The sequence below is a fragment of the Octopus bimaculoides genome, chromosome 18 (assembly GCF_046866305.1).
Source record: "Octopus bimaculoides isolate indiv1 chromosome 18, ASM4686630v1, whole genome shotgun sequence".
Lineage (NCBI taxonomy): Eukaryota > Metazoa > Mollusca > Cephalopoda > Octopoda > Octopodidae > Octopus > Octopus bimaculoides.
In genome coordinates this window covers 38,574,292-38,598,230 of record NC_142945.1, presented here as the reverse complement: position 1 = coordinate 38,598,230, position 23,939 = coordinate 38,574,292, and the positions used below count along the sequence as shown (strand labels likewise).

Below are 23,939 nucleotides of genomic sequence, written 5' to 3'. Positions count from 1 at the left end.
ACGAGGACAGGTGGTGTAAACAACAAAAAGATGTATTAGTTTGACGCTTGGGAATACAGAAAGTCTTTAACGTTTCGAGCTATGCTCTTCAACAGAAAGAATACGGAGAAAACAAGGAGAAAAACACGGAGAAAAAAAATTGATTGAATGGTGTTTGGTCAGCGACGGAGTGCCAACAACAACAACAAATTTCATATTCTATATCCCACATTAATTTTATAAGAATATAAATAAAACATAAAAAACAGAGTTGGAATTCTTTTGAATAATATATATGTGTGTGTGTGTGTGTGTGTATGTGTGATCCACTACATCTTGACAACTGGTGCTGGTTTATTTATGTCTCCTAACCTAGCGGTTCAGCAATAGAAACCGATAGAATAAGCACCAGACTTTAAAAAAAATATGAACTGGGGTTGATTCGTCCGACTAAAACTCTTCAAGGCGGTGCTCCAGCATGGCTGCAGTCTAATGATGGAAACAAGTAAAAGAAATAAAGAAAGACTTCGTCGTTTTTCTATCCTATTTTCTCTGCCTAAAACAAACAAAAACAACGTGTGAAATGTTATTATATTCAGTGCGGGCCTATTCTAGTTGCTATGACAACATACAGCGCTGCGACGTTTTATGGCAACTGTCGTGTCCTGACAGGTTTTGTAGCCACAAGGAAATATACCAGGATTTCTCTTTGGTCAAGTAAGTAACGTTTATTTAAATCATAAACGAAAAATTTGAATACAAAATTAGATAAAATTGTTTTTATAGTTACGAAAAACTGCAATATCACTTTGAAAATGAAAAGAACAAGAAAATTGTTTTAATATTTAATATTTTCGTAATTACGTATAGCTTTAATAAAAAAATGTGTCGATCTAGAACCTTCTACTTTCGTTATCTCAAATCCTGCCAAAAGTTACACACATACATTAATACATACATACAATTGCATACTTCGATGTACAGTATATCTTTTATTTCGTTCGTCTCTCATAATTCTCTGGTGTTCCAATAAGTTTTTTCTCGTTTTGTGCCTTCGTTCAAACAACAAACAAATAATTTACCTATCCATCTCCCCCGCTTTACGTATGCTAATAAACATCATCAACCCGACATTCTCAACTCGTAATACTTCCATCACTTACATTCGTGGTCAGACTTCACAGCCATGTATATCTACCTGTCCGTCTGAAGGGTCCCTCCTTCATGTCGTCTCTGTGATGACCAGGTTATCAACTTTACACTTTGTCGGTCCTGAAGTGGATCATTAGATCTATTTCAGCATGAAATCCGCAATTATAGTGGGGCCACGTAATAGCAGAGCCAGGACCCGATAGGACTTGCTTTCCGTGCAGCCCACCCCATCATTCGTTAGCATTTCTGGTCACATCAGAGGATACACCACTATGCCACAGTGAGCGATCTTGAGCAAGACGCTTTAAGTATATATATATATATAAACCTATTCAGGAGTGCAGGGCAGGGCAACGGAGAAAAGCAGCTGCAAACATACCGCCTGCACTGACCCGTAACCCTCATACTTGTAACATCTAATGTGGTATTAGAGTCCCGCCAACGATTTGCAAAAGAAGCCCGTTCTGATGTTTATTTTAGTGGAGTTATCACCTAGAACAATTGGATTTCCTCAGTAAAAATTGGTGACTAGTCTGCTAACTCACCCTAAATAAGCATTATGATTGCCAGTGAAACCGTAGGCTGTAGGTTCCTCATACGTCGAAATAGACGGGAGAAGCCATCACACACACACACACACACACATATATATATATACATTACCACTTCCATATTCTGATCATAAATAAAAAAAAAAAAAATGTGTATGTGTATATATAAATATACAGGGTGTCCACAAACTCTGGGTATGTGGAGTAAATAAAATCATAATACATAAACAATTAAATATATAATAATTTCTTAAAGTATGTGCTAATCCCCATATACCCAGACTTTGTGAACACCCTGTATATATATATATATATATATATATATATATATATATATATATATATACACACGCAATTCTTTTGGCTTATAAGAATAAGAATATGGAAGTGGTAATATATTTTTTCCAGTGGTCTCGAGGTGGACATGTCGAATAGATAACCTACCCTCATTGTTTTCAAAAACATTTCTTCGGTTTCTTATGAAATATACATTCAAACAATGATGTATCTTGAACTATATTAGCCAATGTATCTATTAATTTTCACTCAATTGTATATGTGTGTGATTATTTTATCTACACGTTAGTTTCTTCATCTGCACACACACACACAAACTTTGTGCTGAGGCGTCCGTTGAAGAGAATTCGATATATGAATGCTGTTGAAATTATACTCTGGGATCTATAAAGCTAATAAAATATCATCATTTAAATTACTTTAGAATCAATTTTTGCCACTGGAATTAATTATGTTTGAGGGCGAAATGCTTAGCGGTATTTTGTCTGCTGCTAAGTTCTGAGTTCAAATTCCGCCGAGGTCGACTTAGCCTTTCATCCTTTCGGGGTCGATAAATAAAGCACCAGTTACGCACTGGGGTCGATGTAATCGACTTAATCCGTTTGTCTGTTCTTGTTTGTCCCCTCTATGTTTAGCCCCTTGTGGGCAATAAAGAATATGAATGTTTAGTCAGTATAAACAAATTATAGTCGAATATCGACAAAGTCAACATACGATTGTTGTTAATTGATTGTTGTTAATTTTTAATCAATTCATGCTTAGATCCGTTTCCAGCTTTTCTCATTCTATGAATTAGCTCCTTTTATAGAACAACATACTAGGACATATTAATCGATTATATCAATCTCCTATTTATTTCCCGCTGAATGATCGATAGTACAAAAAGCAAAATGAATCGACTTGTGATTGAACTCATTGTCGAGCATTCAGCTGGTCGGTTGACTAAACTGCTTCTCTTGAAATTCACCTGTGTTTACGGACTCCCCAAATCATGAAAGACAACGACCACGTCTTTAGTGGAACTAACTCTACTAAATTCACTGCTTTAAATCTCTATGAAACTCAGTATACTTTCACAAGAGCGACTCTTCCCGATTTGTTTCCTCATAACTTTCAGAGAAATGAATATTTTTAAATGAAATTTTCTACAAATACCTTTTAGATAGTGTAGATTACGATTATTCCGAAATTTAATGTGAAAGAAGAATAAAGAATTGGTGGGCGCGAACACAAACATACTGGCACACATTTCAATTTTATTCAAAATTCTAAGTATATATATATATATGGGCGGACGTAAAGAATATGGACCCACCCCCTTTCGTTTTTTTTTTTTTTTTAATATTTTTACAGAATCCCCCATTTTCGAGTACGGAGATTCTGCTTCTGCAAATATAAAAATAAAAAAACAAACAAGACCCCAGCGTTTTGAAATTTTAATTCCTCCCCCACAACCTTCCAAATTCTTCAATTTTCACCAATTTATTTTTGCGAAATACGTAGAAAAATATAGAGATATTCCGATATAATAATAATCTATGCCATCTGAAAGGTATTTATAGAAAATTTCATTAAAAAATATCAATTTTACTGAAAGTTGTGAGGAAACAAAGTCGGGGGTAGGCCCACTTGTGTAGGTACGCTCTAAAACCAAGCAATGAAACACTTGCTTTTATTATTCCTTGTTTTGTGCATGAAAAACCATTATTTCTTGTTTTGTCCGATGTTTGCCGTGTTCGGGGTTACGATAGTAACTCGAGGCTTTATATAGCTTTACCATTAATGTTGTTAACACGACTAACTATTTTGAAGTGTCCGATGTCGATCTAATATGTTATTGTTGTTTAGCACTGATAATACGCCTATAATCAAAGGCAGTCCAAGCATGACCACCCCGTTTTCCTTTTCAGCCTGTGTATCTAAAATTACATTATCCAATGTGTCATTTATTCCCTTGTTTTTAAACAGTAGCGTGTGATTTTAAAGTTATATGTAGCTGCTATTTTCAGTAAATCCATTGACCACGTAGAGACACCTTGAAAGATTCAGGTGATCTTTCAAAAGAAAATAAAACACAATATCTATTTATGAAAAGTTATTTAAGATTATTATTTCGAATGGTTGTTGGCTGTAAGAATTATAAATAGTTTTTAAATTAACATCGATAATTATCCAGAACAATTTACGACATTACTAATTTGTGGCAGTCCTTAGTAAGAGTTATGGCTGAATGTCGTTTAAAGAATTTTCGGCTGGCAGCCACCGCCTTTCGATGTTTTAGCATCATTGGGGTTTAAGCAATTCCATCGCCGTTGTTGTTCAACTCTGGGTCGTCCCTAATCTATAAGACGTATGGTAAAAAGTGTTTCAGCTCTGATCATCTACTCTTTTACTTGTTTCAGTCATTTGACTGCGGCCATGCTGGAGCACCGCCTTTAGTCGAATCAAATCGACCCCAGGACTTATTCTTTATAAGCCTAGTACTTATTCTATCGGTCTCTTTTTGCCGAACCGCTAAGTGTCGGGGACGTAAACACACCAGCATCGGTTGTCAAGCGATGGTGGGGGGACAAACACAGACAAACAAACATATATATATACATATATACGACGGGCTTCTTTCAGTTTCCGTCTACCAAATCCACTCACAAGGCTTTGGTCGGCCCGAGGCTATAGTAGAAGACACTTGCCCAAGGTGCCACGCAGTGGGACTGAACCCGGAACCATGTGGTTGGTAAGCAAGCTACTTACCACACAGCCACTACTGCGTCTCGTCTTTTTTTTTTTTCATTTTGTTCGTCTTTTTTAATGATGATAGGATGATCTGAGGTATATTCAGTTACTATTTTTAAACAAATCTAGCGACTACGCAGACATTGCTTTGTTGGTTTGAAAAATTGCCGTTTTGTGCGTAACGGAATTCGTTTTACGTTGCTATGTAAACATGTCACGTGACCCTCCTAGCTGAAACCTCATCGTGTCATCCTTTGTTGTGGTCCATTCATGTCTGTCTGCCAACGTGGAAGCTGTGTATAGTCGGTCGATATGCTAGAAATAGTAGTCCAACATCAGTTGAATCACAAACAGAAGAGAATACATTTAGTATAGTGATTCTTGGTGCACCGTGTCTAGAGAGAAATTACTCAGTGGTCTTAGAAGGAATGCTTTCAATCAAAGGCCTGCTCAATCAGAGCAGACCTTTCTTAAAGTCAATCTCTATGGATATAAACTTACATCGTACTCACGACTCTTCCAACACTTACTGGATGTCATAGGCCAGGCCAGGTGTTGGAGCATGCGCCGTTGCTGCGCTTTGCTGCCTGTACCATTTATCGGTATATTTCCGGGTCCTTCAAGGCAACCCACCGAGTTGAGCCCCAGTCATTCCCCATCTCTGTGAGGTACCTCCTTATCTGCCGTGACCATGTTGCTTGTGGATCGACCAACACAAGTTGTCAACCCAGCCAGATCCTCAGTGAAGAGAACAAGGCAAGCAGGGTCTAACTCGGGAAATCGAGCAACGTGGCCAAACAGTCTGAGCTGGCGCTCCCGAATCATTTACAACTGTTTTCTCTCTTTCTAACTGGCACTCCGTCGGTTACGACGGCGAGGGTTCCAGTTGATCCGATTAACGGAACAGCCTACTCGTGAAATTAAAGAATGCCATCAATGCCACCATCATCATCGTCATCAACGCTACACTTCATGCAATAACATTGGTAACCAAGTGACCAATTCTTTCTCCACCACCACTGCCGCCGCCACCACTACCACTACCATCGCTTTTTTTCCTTTTAAGCTTTGTTTACACTTTTTTTTACCATTAGAAAAGAGAAAGTATATTTAATACCGTGTTTTGAAAGGTCGTCTGATCGATAAATAGTGTACATCCGTGGAGACTGACTGTAATTTAAATGTTATTAAAAACACTCAGCAAGTAGGCTTGTCTCAAGCGAGGAAATAAACGGTTCTGCGGCACAATGTGCCATCCTTTTCTTTTTTTTGACGTTATGGTGTAGTAGTTAAAGCAGTGGTTCTCAACCGGGGTCCATATGGCCCCTGAGAGTCCATATAAGATTTTGGGGGCTCCACTCCACAGAATAGTAAATTGGGGATCCACAATAGTATTTTAAGGGCCCTTAAAAACATTTTGCTTTAGATGTATGTATTGCAAGAAATAGCTGGGTTTCTTTCTCTAGCATTTTACATAATTCAATCTACACAAGTTGATGTGTGAAAATCAAAATAGGAATTTTGAAAGAAGTTTCTATAAAACTAGTTTTTAAACATCAAAAGGCTATGGGGGTCTGCCAGAATAAAATAGTAATCAAAGGGGTCTACAGATTAAAAAATGGTTAAGAATCTCCTAGTTAAAGAAAGATTTGGCCGCTATTTCTTGTAGGTCTAGAGACCACGTAATGATTTCGGGTGCGCGTTGTTTCCATGGGGATAAACAGTCATGACTTGTAACTCTTTTTTTTTATTATTAATTTCTAGAAAAAATTAACGCGATTTTCGTCATCAGCATATAAAACTACACAAAAACTACATGTTTTGAAAATAAACTTGAAGTGGTTGGAAGAAATTTAAACAAGATCCACTTCTTTCCCTCTATTTCCAATTATTTCCAATGGTAGAGGAGAAATGGGGTCCAGAATAAATAATGGTTTCAAATTTTGGCACAAGGCCAACAATTTCGGGGGGTTGGTTAAGTTGATTACATCGACCCAGTGTACAAGTGGCACTTGTTTTGTCGTCTCCGTAAGGCAGAAAAGTAAAGTCGACCTCGGCGGATTTTGAACTCTACATAAAGACGGACGAAATGCCGCTAAGCATTTTGTCCAACGTGCTAACGATTCTGGCAGCTCGCGGTCTTTCGATAAATAAATAGATAATGAAATTAAAACTTAAAACAAAAACTTCCTTGATTAAAGTGTAATGAAAGATAGCCCTTTACAAATATATCTCAGATAGTATAGATTAAAAAGTACACTGGAATTTGTTGCGATTTTCCCCCCCAGGAGGTAAGAGAAGTTTCGGATATTTTGATGATGCGAATGACAATTATTTCCGTGGGGTGGGAGCGGGGGAGAACTTTTGTAAATTATTCCAACGTAGGAGCATTCTGGAATTTGTTAAATGAATATCTTTAAATAAACTGAACCCTGTTGAGCAACAAGAGTTAAGCTGATGCTGTAAGTTAATATAGCGTATCAGGCTTGTACTCACTTGTTCGATAAGAGGCTCTGAGAAGGTTGCCATATAAATTTTACTATCACAGTTGAAGAATATGGATTCTACCCTTTCGTAATTGCAATTTGGCTGTATGTTGGTTTGAGTACACGAAATCGTGTTGTAGTGTTAGGTGTTGACTTCAGCAGTGCTCACACGACGATTGTTTACAAAGTTACCCAAGGTACTTTAACGACAACAATGTAGAAATTGTGTGCGCGCGTGCGTGCGTATGTGTGAGGGGGGGGGGAAAGAGAACGAAACATCGTGACATGACTGTCATACTCTTAGATACCAAAAACAGCAGAAGACACTTCAAAATCGTGATTTAAAGAAATGTACAAGAAATAAGGAAATAAAAACAAACAACTATATATATATATATATATATATATATATATATTTAAATTCAATAATAGAATGAATTCTTTTACAAGAATTTATCAAGTAGCTATATATATATATATATATATATATATATATATATATATATATATCTGTCTTTCCCCCTTTCTGTTGACAGCTTATTCGTCGTGTACAAGCATTTCCTTCACGTTTCCAATTTAAATTCTATTCTTTGAATGTAGAAACTTGTAGCGAACGACTTAAGGGTGTTGTTTTACTGATATTTCATGAGGTGAATAATGTTGTTTCGTCAGGCACAAGATCCTTACCATAAAGATGGTATTTCTTTCCCAATTCAGCTGTGCATCATCATCATTTGACGCCCGTTTTTCATGCTGGCATGGGTTGGCTGGCTTGATAAGAACTGGCAAGGCCAGGGGCTGCACCAGTTTCCATAGTCTGTTTTGACTTGGTTTCTACAGCTGGATGCCTTTCCAGTTCCAATCACTTTACTGAGTAGCTTTTTATGTGGCACCAGCACCAGTGCCTTTTACATGGCACGAGCACCCGCACCAATGCTTTTTATGTGGCACCTTGGTTTTAGAGTCTCAATTCTGTTGTGTTGAATGGGTCTTCTTGAGTACAACAACGCACCAAGGAGAGGGAGTGAGAAATGAAGAACCCTTCTGTGTAGAAGTGTTAGTGATTGATAGGTCGTATTTCCAGAAGATCTGATTCCTAGTGTTTTACAGATAGGTGAACTGAACTGAAGCTCTTCTTCTTCTTCTGGCACTCCGTCGCTTACGACGTCGAGGGTTCCAGTTGATCTGATCAACGGAACAGCCTGCTCGTGAAATTAATGTGCAAGTGGCTGAGCACTCCACAGGCACGTGTGCCCTTAACGTAGTTCTCAGGGATATTCAGCGTGACACAGTGTGACAAGGCTGGCCCTTTGAAATACAGGCACAACAGAAACAGAAAGTAAGAGTGAGAGAAAGTTGTGGTGGAAGAGTACAGCAGAGTTCGCCACCATCCCCTGCCGGAGCCTTGTGGAGCTTTAGGTGTTTTCGATCAATAAACACTCACAACACCAAGTCTGGGAATTGAAACTGTGATCCTATGACCGCGAGTCTGCTGCCCTAACCACTGAGCCATTGCGCCTCCACACTGAACTGAAGCACATCCTGATCATTGTTTAACATCTGTCTTCCATGCATGCATAGGTAGGACGGTTGATGGGAGCCGGCCAGGTAGCAGACTCCCTGTTCAGTGTTTAAAAAATCCTGTTATATTTTTAGTATTAAATATTATTAGGAATTGTATTAAAAAAATTGCTAAAGTACATGGTGTTTTGTAGACGTATAAGCAATTTATTGCTCATAAATTTTAACAAAAAATCTTATATGGCTCCCATCCCTCCAAGGGCCATATGGACCCCAGTTGTGAATCAATGTTGTGGGGGATTTCTGATGTTATGTTAGAATTTGAATTATATAAAAGACTGGTTATTTGATGTTAAATAAACTAAGTCCTATGAAGTGGTGTAAGGTTGCTGTAATCTTCATTTCAATTGTCATCATCTTCATCGTTGTCATCGTTTAATGCTTGTATTCCATGATGGCATGGGTTGGATGGTTCAGCAGGATCTGATTATCCTGAGGGCTGTTGATCCCCACTGTCTTTGGAGAGGTTTCTATGGCTAGATACCCTTCCCAACTCCAACAACTTTATAGAGTGTACTCAGTGCTTTGTTTTGTGGCACCAGGACTAGAGACCCCTTGACAGAATAGGGATGTGATTGTTTATTTTTAGAATGATGTTGTATGGTAGGTGTGAGAGGCTGGATCTGGTTGGTTTGAACATAAACCAACTAGAATATTTGAGCTGGATATGGCTGGTTTAAATGCTAAAAGGGTCAGGATGAGATTTGATGTGGGTTTGGCTGCTATTTCTAGTATGTTCAGTAACTTAATAGAGATATCCATGTTGGTCTGGATGTCTGTTAATGAATTATAAAGCAAACAGTCTCATGGTACTCTAACATACACTGGTTTTTGCTTTCACCAATTCCTCTCTTGATGTTGACCACCATTATAATTTCCTTGAAGTTCAATGATTAATATATTAATTACATTCATTATGGTTGCAGGCCAAGCCTCTTCAGCTGGGGGAGTGGCATTAACCACAACAGAATTGTAAATGCTGTTCCCCTTGCGGAAGAGGATTGGCCTACAGAGTCCTGTGTTGGCATCACTTAAAAAGCTCCTGTGCTGGCGCCGCGTAATAGCACCTGTGCTGGTATCATGTACAGAACTCCTGTGCTGGCAGCATTTATAAAGCTCCCATTCTGGCGCCATGTAATGGCACCTGTACCAGTGCCATGTAAAAAGCACCTGTGTTGACACTACTTAAAAAGCTCTTATGCTGGCGTCACATTGTTGTACCCATGCTGGCGTCGCGTAAAAGAACCTATGTTGGTGCCACATAAAAGCCCCCAGCATACTCCAATGCCAAGTGGTTGGCATTGGAAAGGTATCCAGCCATTGAAACCAAGCCAAATCAGACTGGAACCTGGTGTAGCTCTCTGGCTTGCTAGCTCTGGTCAAACCGTCCAACCCATGCCAGCATGGAAAACAATTGCTAAATGATAACGATGATGATGGTTACATTCATTGTGGTTGTTTTGTATGTAACATTGAATGATGTGAAAACAACTGATAAGTCATGTTTAAGAATATCTTTTAAATGTTTTTTGCAGCTGAAAATGGTGAAAATTACTGTAAAAAGGAATGACGAACCACAGTTTCTACATGAAACCACTGGTGACACTTCAATTGATGTCCTCATTACAAATATAACCAATATCTATAATGGCAGGTTGAAAATTGAGCGGATATGTTTAGGTTTGTATTACAAAATAATCCAAAACATTTGAGTGTTCTGCTGTGTATTCTTTACATTTATTAAGTACAGCAAATAAATCTCCCTCAGTAATTTCCTTACCAAGGTGATGTCAAGCCTCTGGAGGTCTTCCCCAATCACGTCTAGCCATCTGGTACGGGGCCTGCCACAAGACCTCTTCCAGCCCACAGCTGCTGCATCAAATGAGAGTAAAACCCTTGTAGGATGATCTAGCAAGAGACAGAGGACGGAGAGGGGCATGAGATCATCAGTGTTGGAGAGCACTGGTTTACCTAGTTGGCATGATGACGTCTCTGGGACCACTGGCCTGGGATGACCCCAGCACCATCAAGCAACAGCATGAGGCAGCAGCAAGCAACTTTACTGTTTTTAACCCCTTAGCATCCAGATTACTCTGTCAAATGTAATGCTTATTTATTCACATTGTTTTGAATTAATAATGGATTATCTCGTAGCTTTGAGATTTTGATGATGTGATTGTTTGTTTTTAGAATGACATTGCAAGGTAAGTGTGAAAGGCCAGATCTAGCTAGTTTGAACACAAAAACAAGTAGAATATTTTGGGCAGGATATGGCCTGTTTAAATAGTTAAAAAGCATCAACCACATATTTTACATCCTAAATCTTTGGATAATATTGGTTTCAAATTTTGGCACAAGGCCAGCAAGTTTTGAAGGAGGGGGTAAATCGATTACATCAACCCCATTGCCCAACTGGTGCTTATTTTATCAACCCCCAAAGTTGACCTTGGCAGAATTTGAACTCAGAACATAAAGACAGATGAAATGCTGCTTAGCATGCTAATGGTTCTGCCAGATTGCTGCCTTAAATCTTTGGATAATATTCCCACAATAATAATGGCTACAGATAGAAAAGACATAAACACTGCTGCTAAAAATGAGCACAGCTAGGAATACTGATTAAATACATCCTTTGACAGGCAACCCCTTTTGTGTCCCTAGATCAGTGGTTCCCAACCATTTTTTGCCTGTAGACCCCTTTGGTTCCCATTTTACTCAGACAGATCCTCTCAGCTTTTCAATGATTAAAAAACCCTATTATATTTTTATAATTGAATATTATTAGGAATTGTATAAAAAAATTGTTAAAATATTTTATGCATTATGGAAGTATAACCAATTTATCGCAGATAAATTTTAACAAAACTTAATATGGGACCTGGTTGAGGACCTCTGCTCCAGATAAACTTAAAGCTACTTGGAGCTAACTCAACCAGCTTTGATGGGTGTATTCCACTAGTCTTTACACAGCCATTCAGTCTATTATCTTTGTTGGCACTTCGTCGCTTACGACGTCGAGGGTTCCAGTTGATCCAATCAACGGAACAGCCTGCTCGTGAAATTAACGTGCAAGTGGCTGAGCACTCCACAGACACGTGTACCCTTAACGTAGTTCTCGGGGATATTCAGCATGACACAGTGTGACAAGGCTGACCCTTTGAATTACAGGCACAACAGAAACAGGAAGTAAGAGTGAGAGAAAGTTGTGGTGAAAGAGTACAGCAGGGTTTGCCACCATCCCCTGCTGGAGCCACGTGGAGCTTTAGGTGTTTTCGCTCAATAAACATTCACAACGCCCGGTCTGGGAATCGAAACTGCGATCCTATGACCGCGAGTCTGTTGCTCTAACCACTGGGCCATTACGCCTCCACTCAGTCTATTGTAATCAACAGCTAAATGTCTCTTAATGTCTCTTAACCATTTTGTGACCATATTTCTGTTGAAATGTTACACTGTCTTTGTGTCTTTGTTGCAATTGATTTTGAAAATAATACAGAATTTGGTAAAATAATTTGGATGTTATTAGGCTGGTGTCCGGAACATCAATCAACTCGAAATTTTGATAGGTTTTAATTTGTGTTACCATATTTCTGCCGCTTTTGTTTCAATTGATTTTTGAAATGATAAAGAATTTTGTCAAAATAACTTTCTCAAAACCTCCACAAAGTACTTCTGCTTTGATTTTCTGGTTAGAAGGAACCCAGATGATGTAGATAATGCCCTTCCTGTCAAAAAAGCACCAACTACACTTTGGAAGTGATTGGCGTGAGGAAGAGTGTCCGGTTATAGAAACCATCCTTAATGAGACACTGGACCAAATTGTTGTCTACCAACTCTCTCTCTCTCCCTCTCTTCTCCCCTCTCTATCTCTCTCTCTCTCTCTCACATACACACCATACACCAATCACACTCATTCACATGCATGTGTGTGTGTGTGTATGAATAAAGTATTACTCTGGTGCTTTTTAAGCAAGGGAAATAACTCTGAACACACTATTTTGTAATTCATTTACTTTCAGTGGCCACCGTTAATTTAAGCTGGTCCTTTCTACGAAACGATTGTATGTTTATATTTGTCCTTATTATAATGGCTTCAGGAAAGCCTTTTATACGATTCTTATCATTACACCACAATAAAAAAAATGATATTTGTTTGCTGTTGTTTTCTTTTTCCTTTTTGTTTCTGGTTTTGCCAAAATGTTATTCATTAATTTATTGAAGATAGAGAATCGTCAGCACGCCGGGCAAAATGCTTAGCGGCATTTCATCCGTCTTTACGTTATCAGTTCAAATTCCCCCAAGGTCGACTTTGTGAAACAATGTAATCAACTAGTCCCCTCCCCAAAAATTTCAGGATTATTATTATTATTATCATTATCAAAGGTGGTGAGCTAGCAGAATCGTTAGCATGGTGGTCTTTATGTTCTGAGATCAAATTCCACTGAGGTCCACTTTGCCTATCATCCTTTCAGAGTCAATAACATAAGTACCAATTGAATACTGGGGTCATTGTAATTGACTTACCCCTCCCCCAGAAATTGCTGCCCTTGTGGAAAAATTTGAAACCATCATCATCATCATCATCATCATCATCATCATCATCATCATTATTATTATTATTATTTGGCAGAGTTGGGAGAGCTGGCCAAGCATGGAACCACCCTGCCTATCAACATGCAAGGCCTTACAGATGAGCAAATTACAGAATTAAAACTGAAAGATGAATGGGCTGAGAAGTGCAGGCCCAGTGGTGGAGATGTCTTCAACAAGGATACAATGGGACGACGTAATGGAATTGGTAAGTTTTAACTCTCATACTCTAGGCCAGTGTTTCTCAACTGCGGTTCCCCAGTGTTTCTCAACTGCGGTTCCCCAGAACCCTTGGGTTCTGTTGTGGTGAAATCCCGACACTCCTGTGGAATAACAAGTCAACTGTACTAAACCGTATAAAGGTGCATGTGTACTGTCAGTGAGGTACAGTGTTTTGTGTGCAGGTGCTTTAAGAAGACAGTCATAGAAGTCTATGCAGTTCTATATTTAAGAGATGAAGAATTTATTTACATTATTTACATTATTTACATTTGACGGATATTTGTCCTCATCTTGTTGTTAACACGTTTCGGCTGATATACCCTCCAGCCTTCAGGTGTCTTGGGGAAATATCCGTTGAATGTAAGTAATGTAAATAATGAGAAGAGATATTTTTCCCAAAATTGGACTTGTCGGGGACGTATTTACAGTTACAAGTCGAGGAAGAATGTTTGAAATTATTAATGATAAACACTCATAAAGGTTGATATAAATTGAGTCGACTTCCTTTTGGGATAAAGGTGACACCTAATATTTTCCAATAGGTGAGGGATATGATGCTTGCAGATATGGATTTCGCTATAGCATATTTGGATGACATACTCATAAAAAGTGAGTCTAGAGGCCAGCATGGGGAACATGTTAAAATGGTTTTTGAGAAGATAAAGGAGTATGGATTCAAACTTAGCGAGGAAAAATGCGAATTTTTCATGCCAGAAATAAAGTATCTTGCGCAAGTTATCAATAAAAATGGTCGCAGGTCAGATCCTTCAAGATCGCCAGCAATAAAAAATATGCCTACCCTGATAAACATTTCATTACAAGCATTCTTAGGGCTTGTGAGCTATTGCCAAACATACATACCAAACATGCATGAGCTAAGAGCACCCCTGAACAACCCATTGAAAAAAGGCATAAAGTGGTATTGGTCAGACAGGTGTCAAAAAGCCTTCAAAGAAATTCTAAAAGTTTTAACATCAGAACTGTCATTATCACACTTTGATCCAAATTTTAAAATAGTAGTAGCATCAGATGCTAGCAAAAGTGGTATAGCAGTGGTAATTTTACGTAAGTATGAAAATAATAGCGTAAAACCCATCACACATGCTTCACATTCATTGTTGGCAGCTGAAAAAGAAACTACAGCCAAATTGAGAAGGAGGCATTGGCCATTATTTTTGTGTTGAAAAAATTTCACAAATTCATACGTGGAAAGAAATTCAGTCTGCAAACGGATCACCACCCATTGTTATCAATTTATGGATTGAAAAAGGGTATCCCCACACATACATCCAACTGATTGCAGCGGTGGGGGATGATCCTTTTAAATTATGATGTTAAGATGGAATTTCTACCATCAAAAAAATTAGGGCATGTGGATGGTCTGTTAAGATTGACCCCTAAATACAAAGAACTGTTAGAAAACACAGTAATAGCAGCATTAAAAGCTGAAATTGAAATAAAAGATAAACTCTTCAATGTCGTATGCAAACTAGCTGTCACTTTAGAAGAAATAAAAATTAAAGCAGAGAAGGATGGATTCATAATAGAAATGAAAAAGATAGTAAAGTTTGAAACAAATACAAAAACTCATGTAACTGAGCAGTATTAATACCAAGGGGTAATATTTATGCCCACTTAAATATGGATGTTCTGTTAGAACAAACTATACTTCAGTAGATACCATGAGAGAAACTCTCATATTGGTTTTTGGTGCAAAATGCAAAACAGCAGGAAAGAGAAAAAAAAAAGCAAGAGTGTATTTTGTACCAAAAGCCAATATGAGAGATTCTCTCATGTTAAGTACTGCAGTATAGTTTGTTCCAACAGAACATTCATGTGTAAGTGGTGATAAATATTACCTCTCTATTGCTACAGTCTTCACTTCCACCTCTACATCATTGCTCAAATGCTGTTACAATGACCACCATCATTCAACTCTACCTCTTCATCTCAATCACAGCATTATAGATTATCACTGTTTTCCACCTGCCACATATCTGTCGCTAATAGTTGTTCTATTTTCACTTTTCATTCCAGCTCCCAATGAACATATGGCTGGAGTTTTAAATAAAAGTTCAAAAGAAGCAAAAGATATGATTTCCAAAGTGAGTTACATTTTGTAAACTACTGTCTACCTCTACTATTTTTCTGTTTCCGCTTCCAATATATATATAGATGCAAACATGGCTGTATGGTTAAGAAGCAGTTCACTTTGAAACACCATAGTTTCAGATTCCGATACAGTATGTGGCACCTTGGGCAAGTGTTTTGCTACTGTAACTTCAAGCTGACCAATGTAAGTGATAGCTGGTTGAAGGAAACTGTATGGAAGCCTGTCATGAGCGTGTGTGTGTGTGTGGTATGTGCCAGTGTATGAGTGTGAAAATATCTGATTGTTTTCACATTGACCTCATTCTACTTATGTCCCTAATAAACAAAATATCTAACAGTTTGGCAGTTGATGTGAATGAATTGAGCATTCTGTCATAGAATATTGCCTCAGGACTCTTCTAACTCATGCTGACCTGGAAAAAGCAGATGTAAATATGATAATGTTGATAATGATACTGCTGTTGCTGGATCTCTGGTATATTAGGTGTCACAGTTATTTTTTTTTATCTTTTCTAGTTTCAGCTCGAGAGCTGTGGCCATGCTGGGGCACTACTGTTTATAAAAGATAAAGAGCCCTTCCCGAGTCATATAGACTCATAGGACCAGTTTCCCAACTTCATGGGATGCTGGCCTGTCACAGAATTTCTCATTTCTGCCAGATTAGTGGAACAGAGCAATGTGAAATGAAGTGTTTTGCTCAAGAACACAACACATTGCCTGGTCCAGGAATGGAAACCACAATCTTATGATCATGAGTTCAACACCCCTAACCTCTAAGCCACACACCTCCACGTGTTGTCATGTTTGTTTTGTTTGCATTTTATTTACTTGAGCATCCACTCTGGAATCTCATAAACTAAAGTTGGGTAACTTTTTGTTTTCACTTGTGATTAGGCATAGCTGTGTAGTTAAGGAGTTTGCTTCCAACTTCTTGGTTTTTGGTTCAGTCCCACTGCATGACACATTCAACAGCTGATTGAAGGGTGTCAAAAACCTTATGACTGGATTTAGGGATTTGGTAGATGGAGAATGAAAAGAGCCTGTTGTGTGTGTGTGTGTATATATATATATATATATATATATATATATATACACACACACACATGAGTGTGTGGCCCTATGAGTCTATATATATATATACACACACACACACACACACACACCATTTAACGTCCGTTGTCCATGCTGGCATGGGTTGGGCGGTTGTGTATGTATACATGTGTGTGTGTATTTGTATCTTCTTGCCTTGATAGCTTGTGATAGTTGTAAGCAGGTGTCATTGTCATTCAGTGTCTTTTGTTTCTGTTACCAACCTTCTTCTGCATCCAAGCAAGGTTAATATTTCTCCATGGCCACACATTTTTTCACAAAAGATTAGAAACAAAGGACCACTGTTTGAACGACAATAACACCTGCTTACAACTATCATAAGATTCACACACTTATTTTTCCACAGTCCACGCTGTTATAGAATAGAGATTGGCATGTTGGTATTACAACATCTTTTGATTTATTTTGATCCCATAGTGCTCTTTCTGTGATATCTGAACCCAGAACCACGTGGTTGAGAAGCAAACTTCTTACCACACAACCACTCCTGCCCCTATATATATATATATATATATATATATATATATATATATATATATATATATATATCTTTTACTCTTTTCTGTAAGCCTACTACTTATTCTATCAGTCTCTTTGGCTGAACCGCTAAGTTACAGGGACGTAAACACACCAACATCAATTGTCAAGCGATGTTGGGTGGACAGACACACAAATATACATATACATATATATATATATACACACACATATATACGACGGGCTTCTTTCAGTTTCTGTCTACCTAATCCACTCACAAGGCTTTGGTCAGCCCAAGGCTATAGTAGAAGACACTTGCCCAAGGTGCCACGCAGTGGGACTGAACCCGGAACCATGTGGTTGGTAAGCAAGCTACTTTATTTCATTTCAATTTGCCATAAAGGCAGTACACAGAGAGTAGCTACGGGCTGGACAAAAACATTAATGAGATGAAATGGATGATAAATATGATGGTATAATGAGAAGGCAAAAGCCGCCCGCCGAACTTTGCTTCTCTATAACACTGTTCGTTATAAAATTAAATTTTCATATTGAGGCTATGAACCTCGTACATAAAAAGTCATAAATTAAGGCATTTGCCTCTTACGATTTTTCATTACACAATATGAGGCACTCGTCCTCTTAGATTTTTTCGCCCAATATAGCCTTCGCTTCTCTCAAGCAAAACGATGGGTCTGGGTCGGGCCACTTTTCAATACTGAATTTGCCGAGGGGGAAGAAATTCACCAACGCACTTATGTGCCTACTCGACACGACCTCTGCAGACACCTGCGGAGGCCAGTCCGGATCCTTAGTACAGGTGAGGACTCCCTCTCTCTGATGCTTCCTTTTATTCACAAATTTGTGCAGGGCTCCTCCCTTTCGGAATAGGATTAGCCGATCCTTTTCCTCACAGGGTGAGCCCACAGCTTCTACTGTCGGCGGCACAATTCCCGCCGACCTGCTCTCCTCCGTTGGTGGCACAATTCCCACCAACGGAGTGTCGGGACACGCCGGCGGTGCTTACCATATAGCCACTCCTGCACCTATATATATATATATATATATATATATATAAAAAATATTCATTCTTGAACATGACATTTCAAGGTTTCAATTAATTTCTCTTTGTTTCTTCTTTTGGCTTCGAACAGAAAAAAATACAGGCTGACATTTGTGTTGATCAGAAAACAGTGAAAGATGCCCTGGACATCCTCCGTGGGGCTGTTATGATTGTCTACCCTATGGGGTTACCACCGCATGACCCTATCAGAATGGAACTGGAAAATAAAGAACAACTTGAAGGCACCCAGGTAGGATCACATGGGTTTACCAATATTTCTGTGTAATTTATACATTTGTTAACTTTGCTGCCTTGTCGTCACGTCGTCGTCCTCTTACGTCACCATCTTGTTGTTTATGCTAGCATGTTCTGTTTGTTAGATTTTCTGATCATGACCAGCTGTCTGGTTTCCGTGCCGGTAGCATGTAAATAGCACCATTTGAGCGTGATCGTTACCAGCGTTGCCTTACTGGCACTTGTGCTGGTGGCACGTGAGAAAATATTCGAGCGAGGTCATTTGCCAGTGCTGCTGGACTGACCTCCTGTGCAGGCAGCACGTAAAAAGCACCATTTTGAGCGTGGCCGTTGCCAGTACCACCTGACTGGCCCTCGTGCCGGTGACACGTAAAAGCACCTACTACACTCTCTGAGTGGTTGGCGTTAGGAAGGGCATCCAGCTGTAGAAACTCTGCCAAATCAGATTGGAGCCTGGTGCAGCCATCTGGTTCGCCAGTCCTCAGTCAAATCATCCAACCCATGCTAGCATGGAAAGTGGACATTAAACGATGATGATGATGATGATGATGATGATTCTTCCATCTGTTAAATTTAGTTAATTTTGTTAATGTGTCTAATAATGCAGGGCATTATCCTGATTATGGTATCTAGTGTAATTGTGGTTCCTAGTATTCGCTAGTGTAATTGTGGTTCCTAGTATTCGCTAGTGTAATTGTGGTTCCTAGTATTCCCTAGTGTAATTGTGGTTCCTAGTATTCGCTAGTGTAATTGTGAACATTACTAAAGACTTTTGCTGGCACAGACTTCCACAAGTTTTTCCATGTTTTGTTTCTATTTATTATAGTTTACTGTATCATTCCCACTGTCTGTTTCAGGCTTCTCTGGAAGTCATACCAGTTGATAATGCTGACCTCTGGTGGGCAGGTAAACAGTTGCTACGTGGTAAAAAGCTGAAGGATTATATCGGCAATAATGAGAAGACGAAAATTATTGCCAAATTACAAAAGGTAAATGTTTTGTTTTTCATCACTTTGCTAATTTGTTGGTGGTTGTAATGATGAGGTGACTTGTTGTTTTGTAGTGGTGATGATGGTTGCTGCGGTGGTGTGTTGGTACTTGCTGTGGTGTGATAGAGCCCATTGTATTGTGGTTTTGCAATAGTTTGTTGGTTGTTGAATGGTGTGACTCAGATGTAAAAGGAATTTCTGTTCAGACTGTATTTTGTCCGTTGCCGAGTTCATATTCTACTGAGGGCGACATTGCCTTTCATCCCTTTTGGGGTTGATAAAATAAGTACCAGCGGTACACTGGGGTCAATGTAATCAACTTATTCCTTCCTTACAAAATCGAGCCTTCTGCTTATTATAATCATAAACCATTGGAACATTATTTACATTATTTACATTCAATGGATACTTGTCATTTCGGCTGATATACTCTCCAGCCTTCTTCAGGTGTCTTGGGGGAAATTTCGAACTTGCTGCAGTGTGATAGGGGCCATTGTGTTGTGGTATTGCAATAGTTAGTTATGGCGTAGTGGTTAAGAGTGTGGGCTACTAACCCCAAGATTCCGAGTTCGATTCCAAGCAGTGACCTGAACAACAACAATAATAATAATAATAATAATAATAATAATAATAACATTGAAGAATACCTTAGGAATGAGAACCCAGGTTCGAAATTTCCCCAAGATACCTGAAGAAGGCTGGAGGGTATATCAGCCGAAACATTGTGTTAACAACAAACAAGATGAGGACAAATATCCGTCAAATGTAAATAATGCACATAATTCCTCATCTCTTAAATATAGAACTGTATTACCATTGGAACTTCAAAATCAGGACTTAATAGAGCAAAACTGTAAAGATTTGTGCTCAGCACCCCCATGTTTCTTTGAACTATCAAATCTTATTCAATAGACAAAATATTGAGATTTGTTCCCCAGTACTATAGAAAGGATTATTATTATTATTATAGTGAGCCGGCAGAATCTTTAGCACATTGACAAAGTGCTTAATGGCATCTTATTCATCTTCATGTTCCAAGTTCAAATTCTTCTGAGGTCTGTTTTGCCTTTCATCCTTTGAAAGTTGATGAATTAAATATCAGTTAAGCATTGGGGTCCATGAAATCGACTGGTCCCATATTGAAAATATTTGTAAGTTGGTTTCTTTCTTTCATCTTGTAACCCACTAGCTTGGACAAGGTGCCCCAGGTCGTGAACCTGTGATCAGTGAGCAGGACCAAAAGGAGATGATGGCCTATTATTACAGAAAGCAAGAAACCGCAAAGGTAAATTAAACCAGAAACACTTTTCTTTATTGTTTTATTTCTTCTTTTCATTTTTGTGTCCAACCCACCCATCCACACAAGCTTCATATATCATCATCATCATCATCATCATATGTCCATTTTTCATGCTGGCATTGGATTGTTTGACTAGAGCTGGTAAGACCAGGGGCTGTACCAGGTTCCATTCAGTGTCTGTCCTGGCATAGCTTCCATGATTAGATGCCCTTTCGTAATGCCAACCAGTGCTTTTAATGTGGCACCAGCACTGGTACCAATTCTGCTGTAACAGACAGGATTCTTGAGTTCAGCAAGGTACCAATATCTCAGTTTTTAGTCATTTCCTTCATAAGGCTCAGTGTCTTGAGATCAACCTTCAATGCTTCATTCCATGTCTTGCTGGGTCTCCCTCTCCCACAAGTTCCATCCATTTTAAGTGACCAGCACTTCTGTGTGCATCTGTCTACATCCATACACATCCCATTACCAAACCAGCACAGTCTTCTTTCTTTTACACTACATCAGAGAGAGAGAGAGAGAGAGGGGCAGACAGAGGGTGCTGTGGTGAACAAACTGTCGTCTAAATTTCGCAAAAATGAAAATAACACTGGCGTCTTATTTTAACAGATATATTTACCAAAATTAAATTAAAATACCTTGAAATACTAAAGAGTAAATTTATTCAATTAAATCACCATTGCCTTCAACTATGGCCTCCAGACTCTTCTGGACAGTCTCCTTGTTTAAGTTGGTGAATACTGCCATAATCTTTGCCTTCAGTTCATCTTTGGTGTTAAAAAGAGTTTTGTTGGTTTCTTGCTCAACTGCGCCCCACACATAATAATGAAGGGATCCGCAGTCTGGGGAGTTAGGTGGCCAGATGTTAGGGATGATGTGATTGCAGAAATTGTCTGACAGCCATGATTGGGTTCTCCTGCTTGTGTGGCATGGTGCAGAGTCTAGTTGCCAGACAGAGGGTCTTCCAGCAGCACTACCTCCTCCAGGGCATTATGTTGATCAGAAAACAGTGAAAGATGCTCTGGACATCCTCTGTGGGGCTGTTATGATTGTTTATATATATATATATATATATATATACAGGTGCAGGAGTGGCTGCGTGGTAAGTGTATTACTTACCAACCACATGGTTCCGGGTTCAGTTCCACTGTGTGGCACCTTGGACAAGTATCTTCTACTACAGCCACTACTACAGCCTGTGAGTGGATTTGGTAGATGGAAACTGAATGAAGCCTGTCGTATATATATGTGTGTGTGTGTGTGTGTTTGTGTGTGTGTTTGTGTGTCTGTGTTTGTCCCCCCCAACATCACTTGACAACTGATGCTGGTATGTTTACATCCCCGTAACAGTGGTTTGGCAAAAGAAACTGATAGAATAAGTACTAGGCTTACAAAGAATAAGTCCTGGGGTCGATTTGCTCAACTAAAGGCAGTGCTCCATCATGGCCACAGTCAAATGACAATCGAATAAAAGAATATATATATATTACACACACACACACACACACACACACACACACACACACACACACACATACATATATGTTGTCATTGTCGTTTAACATTGAATCTTCAATGCTTGCATGGCTCAGATAGAATTTGTGTGACAAATGTTTCCAATGCCTGTATACTCTTCCTGCTGCCCATACTCAGCAGTCTCCAAATAAGACAATATTTCCCATGGTCAAAAGACTGGAAATGAACAGCACCGCTCGTATGACAGGGATGTTCATTTACATCCATCATGTGGCATTAAGACACGAGTACACAGAGATACAGGCATGCACACACACACACACACACATATATATGTATGTATACGCAATAGGCTTCTTTTAGGTTTTATCTACCAAATCCTCTTAGAAGGCTTTGGTCAGCTCAGTGCTGTAGTACAAAATATTTGCTTAACGTGCCACACAGTGGGATTGAACCTGAGATCACATGGTTGGCAAACAAGCAACCTATCCATAGCCCTTTAGCTGGAGCTAGTAAAACTTTATATTCTTATATTTCTATTAATGAAGGAGTCTTTACCAAAGAAACACTCTTAAGCACCAAGGGACATAATTCGTGTTCCTTTTTTTGACATAACAATTTATAAGTTACCTCCCTCTTGACAACACACACACACACACACACACGTACGTGCACACTTAAATATGCACATATATCCACACACAAATATAAATGCACACATATATGTACACACACATGCACAAACAAATGCGCTTATATATATGCACACACAAAAAACAAATGTGCACATACATGCACACACACACACACACACACACACATGACTGCATACTTATCCGCACACACACGCACGCACACACACACACGCACAAATGTAAATGTGCATATACAGGGTGCGATGGGTAAATTGTCGCCGTTTTATATTTTTTATTTCACGCATGCGCATTGTTTGTTTTTGATTTTGTCAACTACACAGTATAGTAGAGTCAGTTGGGCACCGCCTGTGAGAAAATCAGCACCATGACACAATTCACTCTGCCAGAAATTTGGAAACTGTCATGTCTGTACAAGAAGCTATTCTGATGTAACTATTTTTTAATACTGACCATTCTTTGTTTCTCATTCAACAGAAATTAGCAACAGATGATGAAGATTCTTATTTAAATTCTGAATGGGCTGACAATCAAATGCTGAAGAAGAAATTTCAGGGTCTGACCAACATCAAGTATTAGGCTGTGGGAAGAAGTTGTAAAGATGTAAATTATTTCACTGAATAAACTTTATATTTTCCTTTGTAATTAAATCTTTGTGTTAATTAACTGAAATGATATGTTTTTAATGTAATATTCTACTTCATTATTATTGTTGTTGTTAAGGCAGGGTACTGGCAGAATTGTTAGCATGCCGAGCAAAATGCTTAGTGGTATTTCGCCTTACAATTCTATATTTAAGAGATGAGGAATTATGTACATTATTTACAATTGACGGATATTTGTCCTCATCTTGTTGTTAACACAATGTTTCGGCTGATATATCCTCCAGCCTTCATCAGGTGTCTTGGGGAAA

At 38.8% G+C, this 23,939-nt stretch overlaps 1 protein-coding gene across 2 annotated transcripts; it reads left to right on the top strand.

Annotated features, from left to right (window-relative positions):
* The first annotated feature begins 580 nt into the window (after positions 1-580).
* LOC106876085 (cilia- and flagella-associated protein 298) lies at positions 581-23,676 on the top strand. 2 transcript variants are annotated; one of them, XM_089366002.1, is made up of 8 exons: positions 581-696; positions 10,315-10,459; positions 13,410-13,577; positions 15,629-15,696; positions 18,445-18,603; positions 19,466-19,597; positions 20,787-20,882; positions 23,504-23,676. In XM_089366002.1, the coding sequence occupies exons 2-8, from the start codon at positions 10,321-10,323 to the stop codon at positions 23,603-23,605; spliced, it is 864 nt and encodes a 287-aa protein (XP_089222128.1). In that variant the 5' UTR covers positions 581-696; positions 10,315-10,320; the 3' UTR covers positions 23,606-23,676. The 2 variants fall into 2 exon arrangements, with proteins under 2 accessions (XP_089222128.1, XP_089222127.1); XM_089366001.1 differs by lacking the exon at positions 581-696 and adding an exon at positions 4,316-4,334.
* Positions 23,677-23,939: the final 263 nt, after the last annotated feature.

Excerpts from the sequence above, each read along its gene's own strand:
- LOC106876085 (XM_089366001.1), top strand. Across the intron at positions 18,604-19,465 it reads AACAACTTGAAGGCACCCAG|GCTTCTCTGGAAGTCATACC; the intron begins GTAGGATCACAT and ends TGTCTGTTTCAG. Across the intron at positions 20,883-23,503 it reads GAAAGCAAGAAACCGCAAAG|AAATTAGCAACAGATGATGA; the intron begins GTAAATTAAACC and ends CTCATTCAACAG.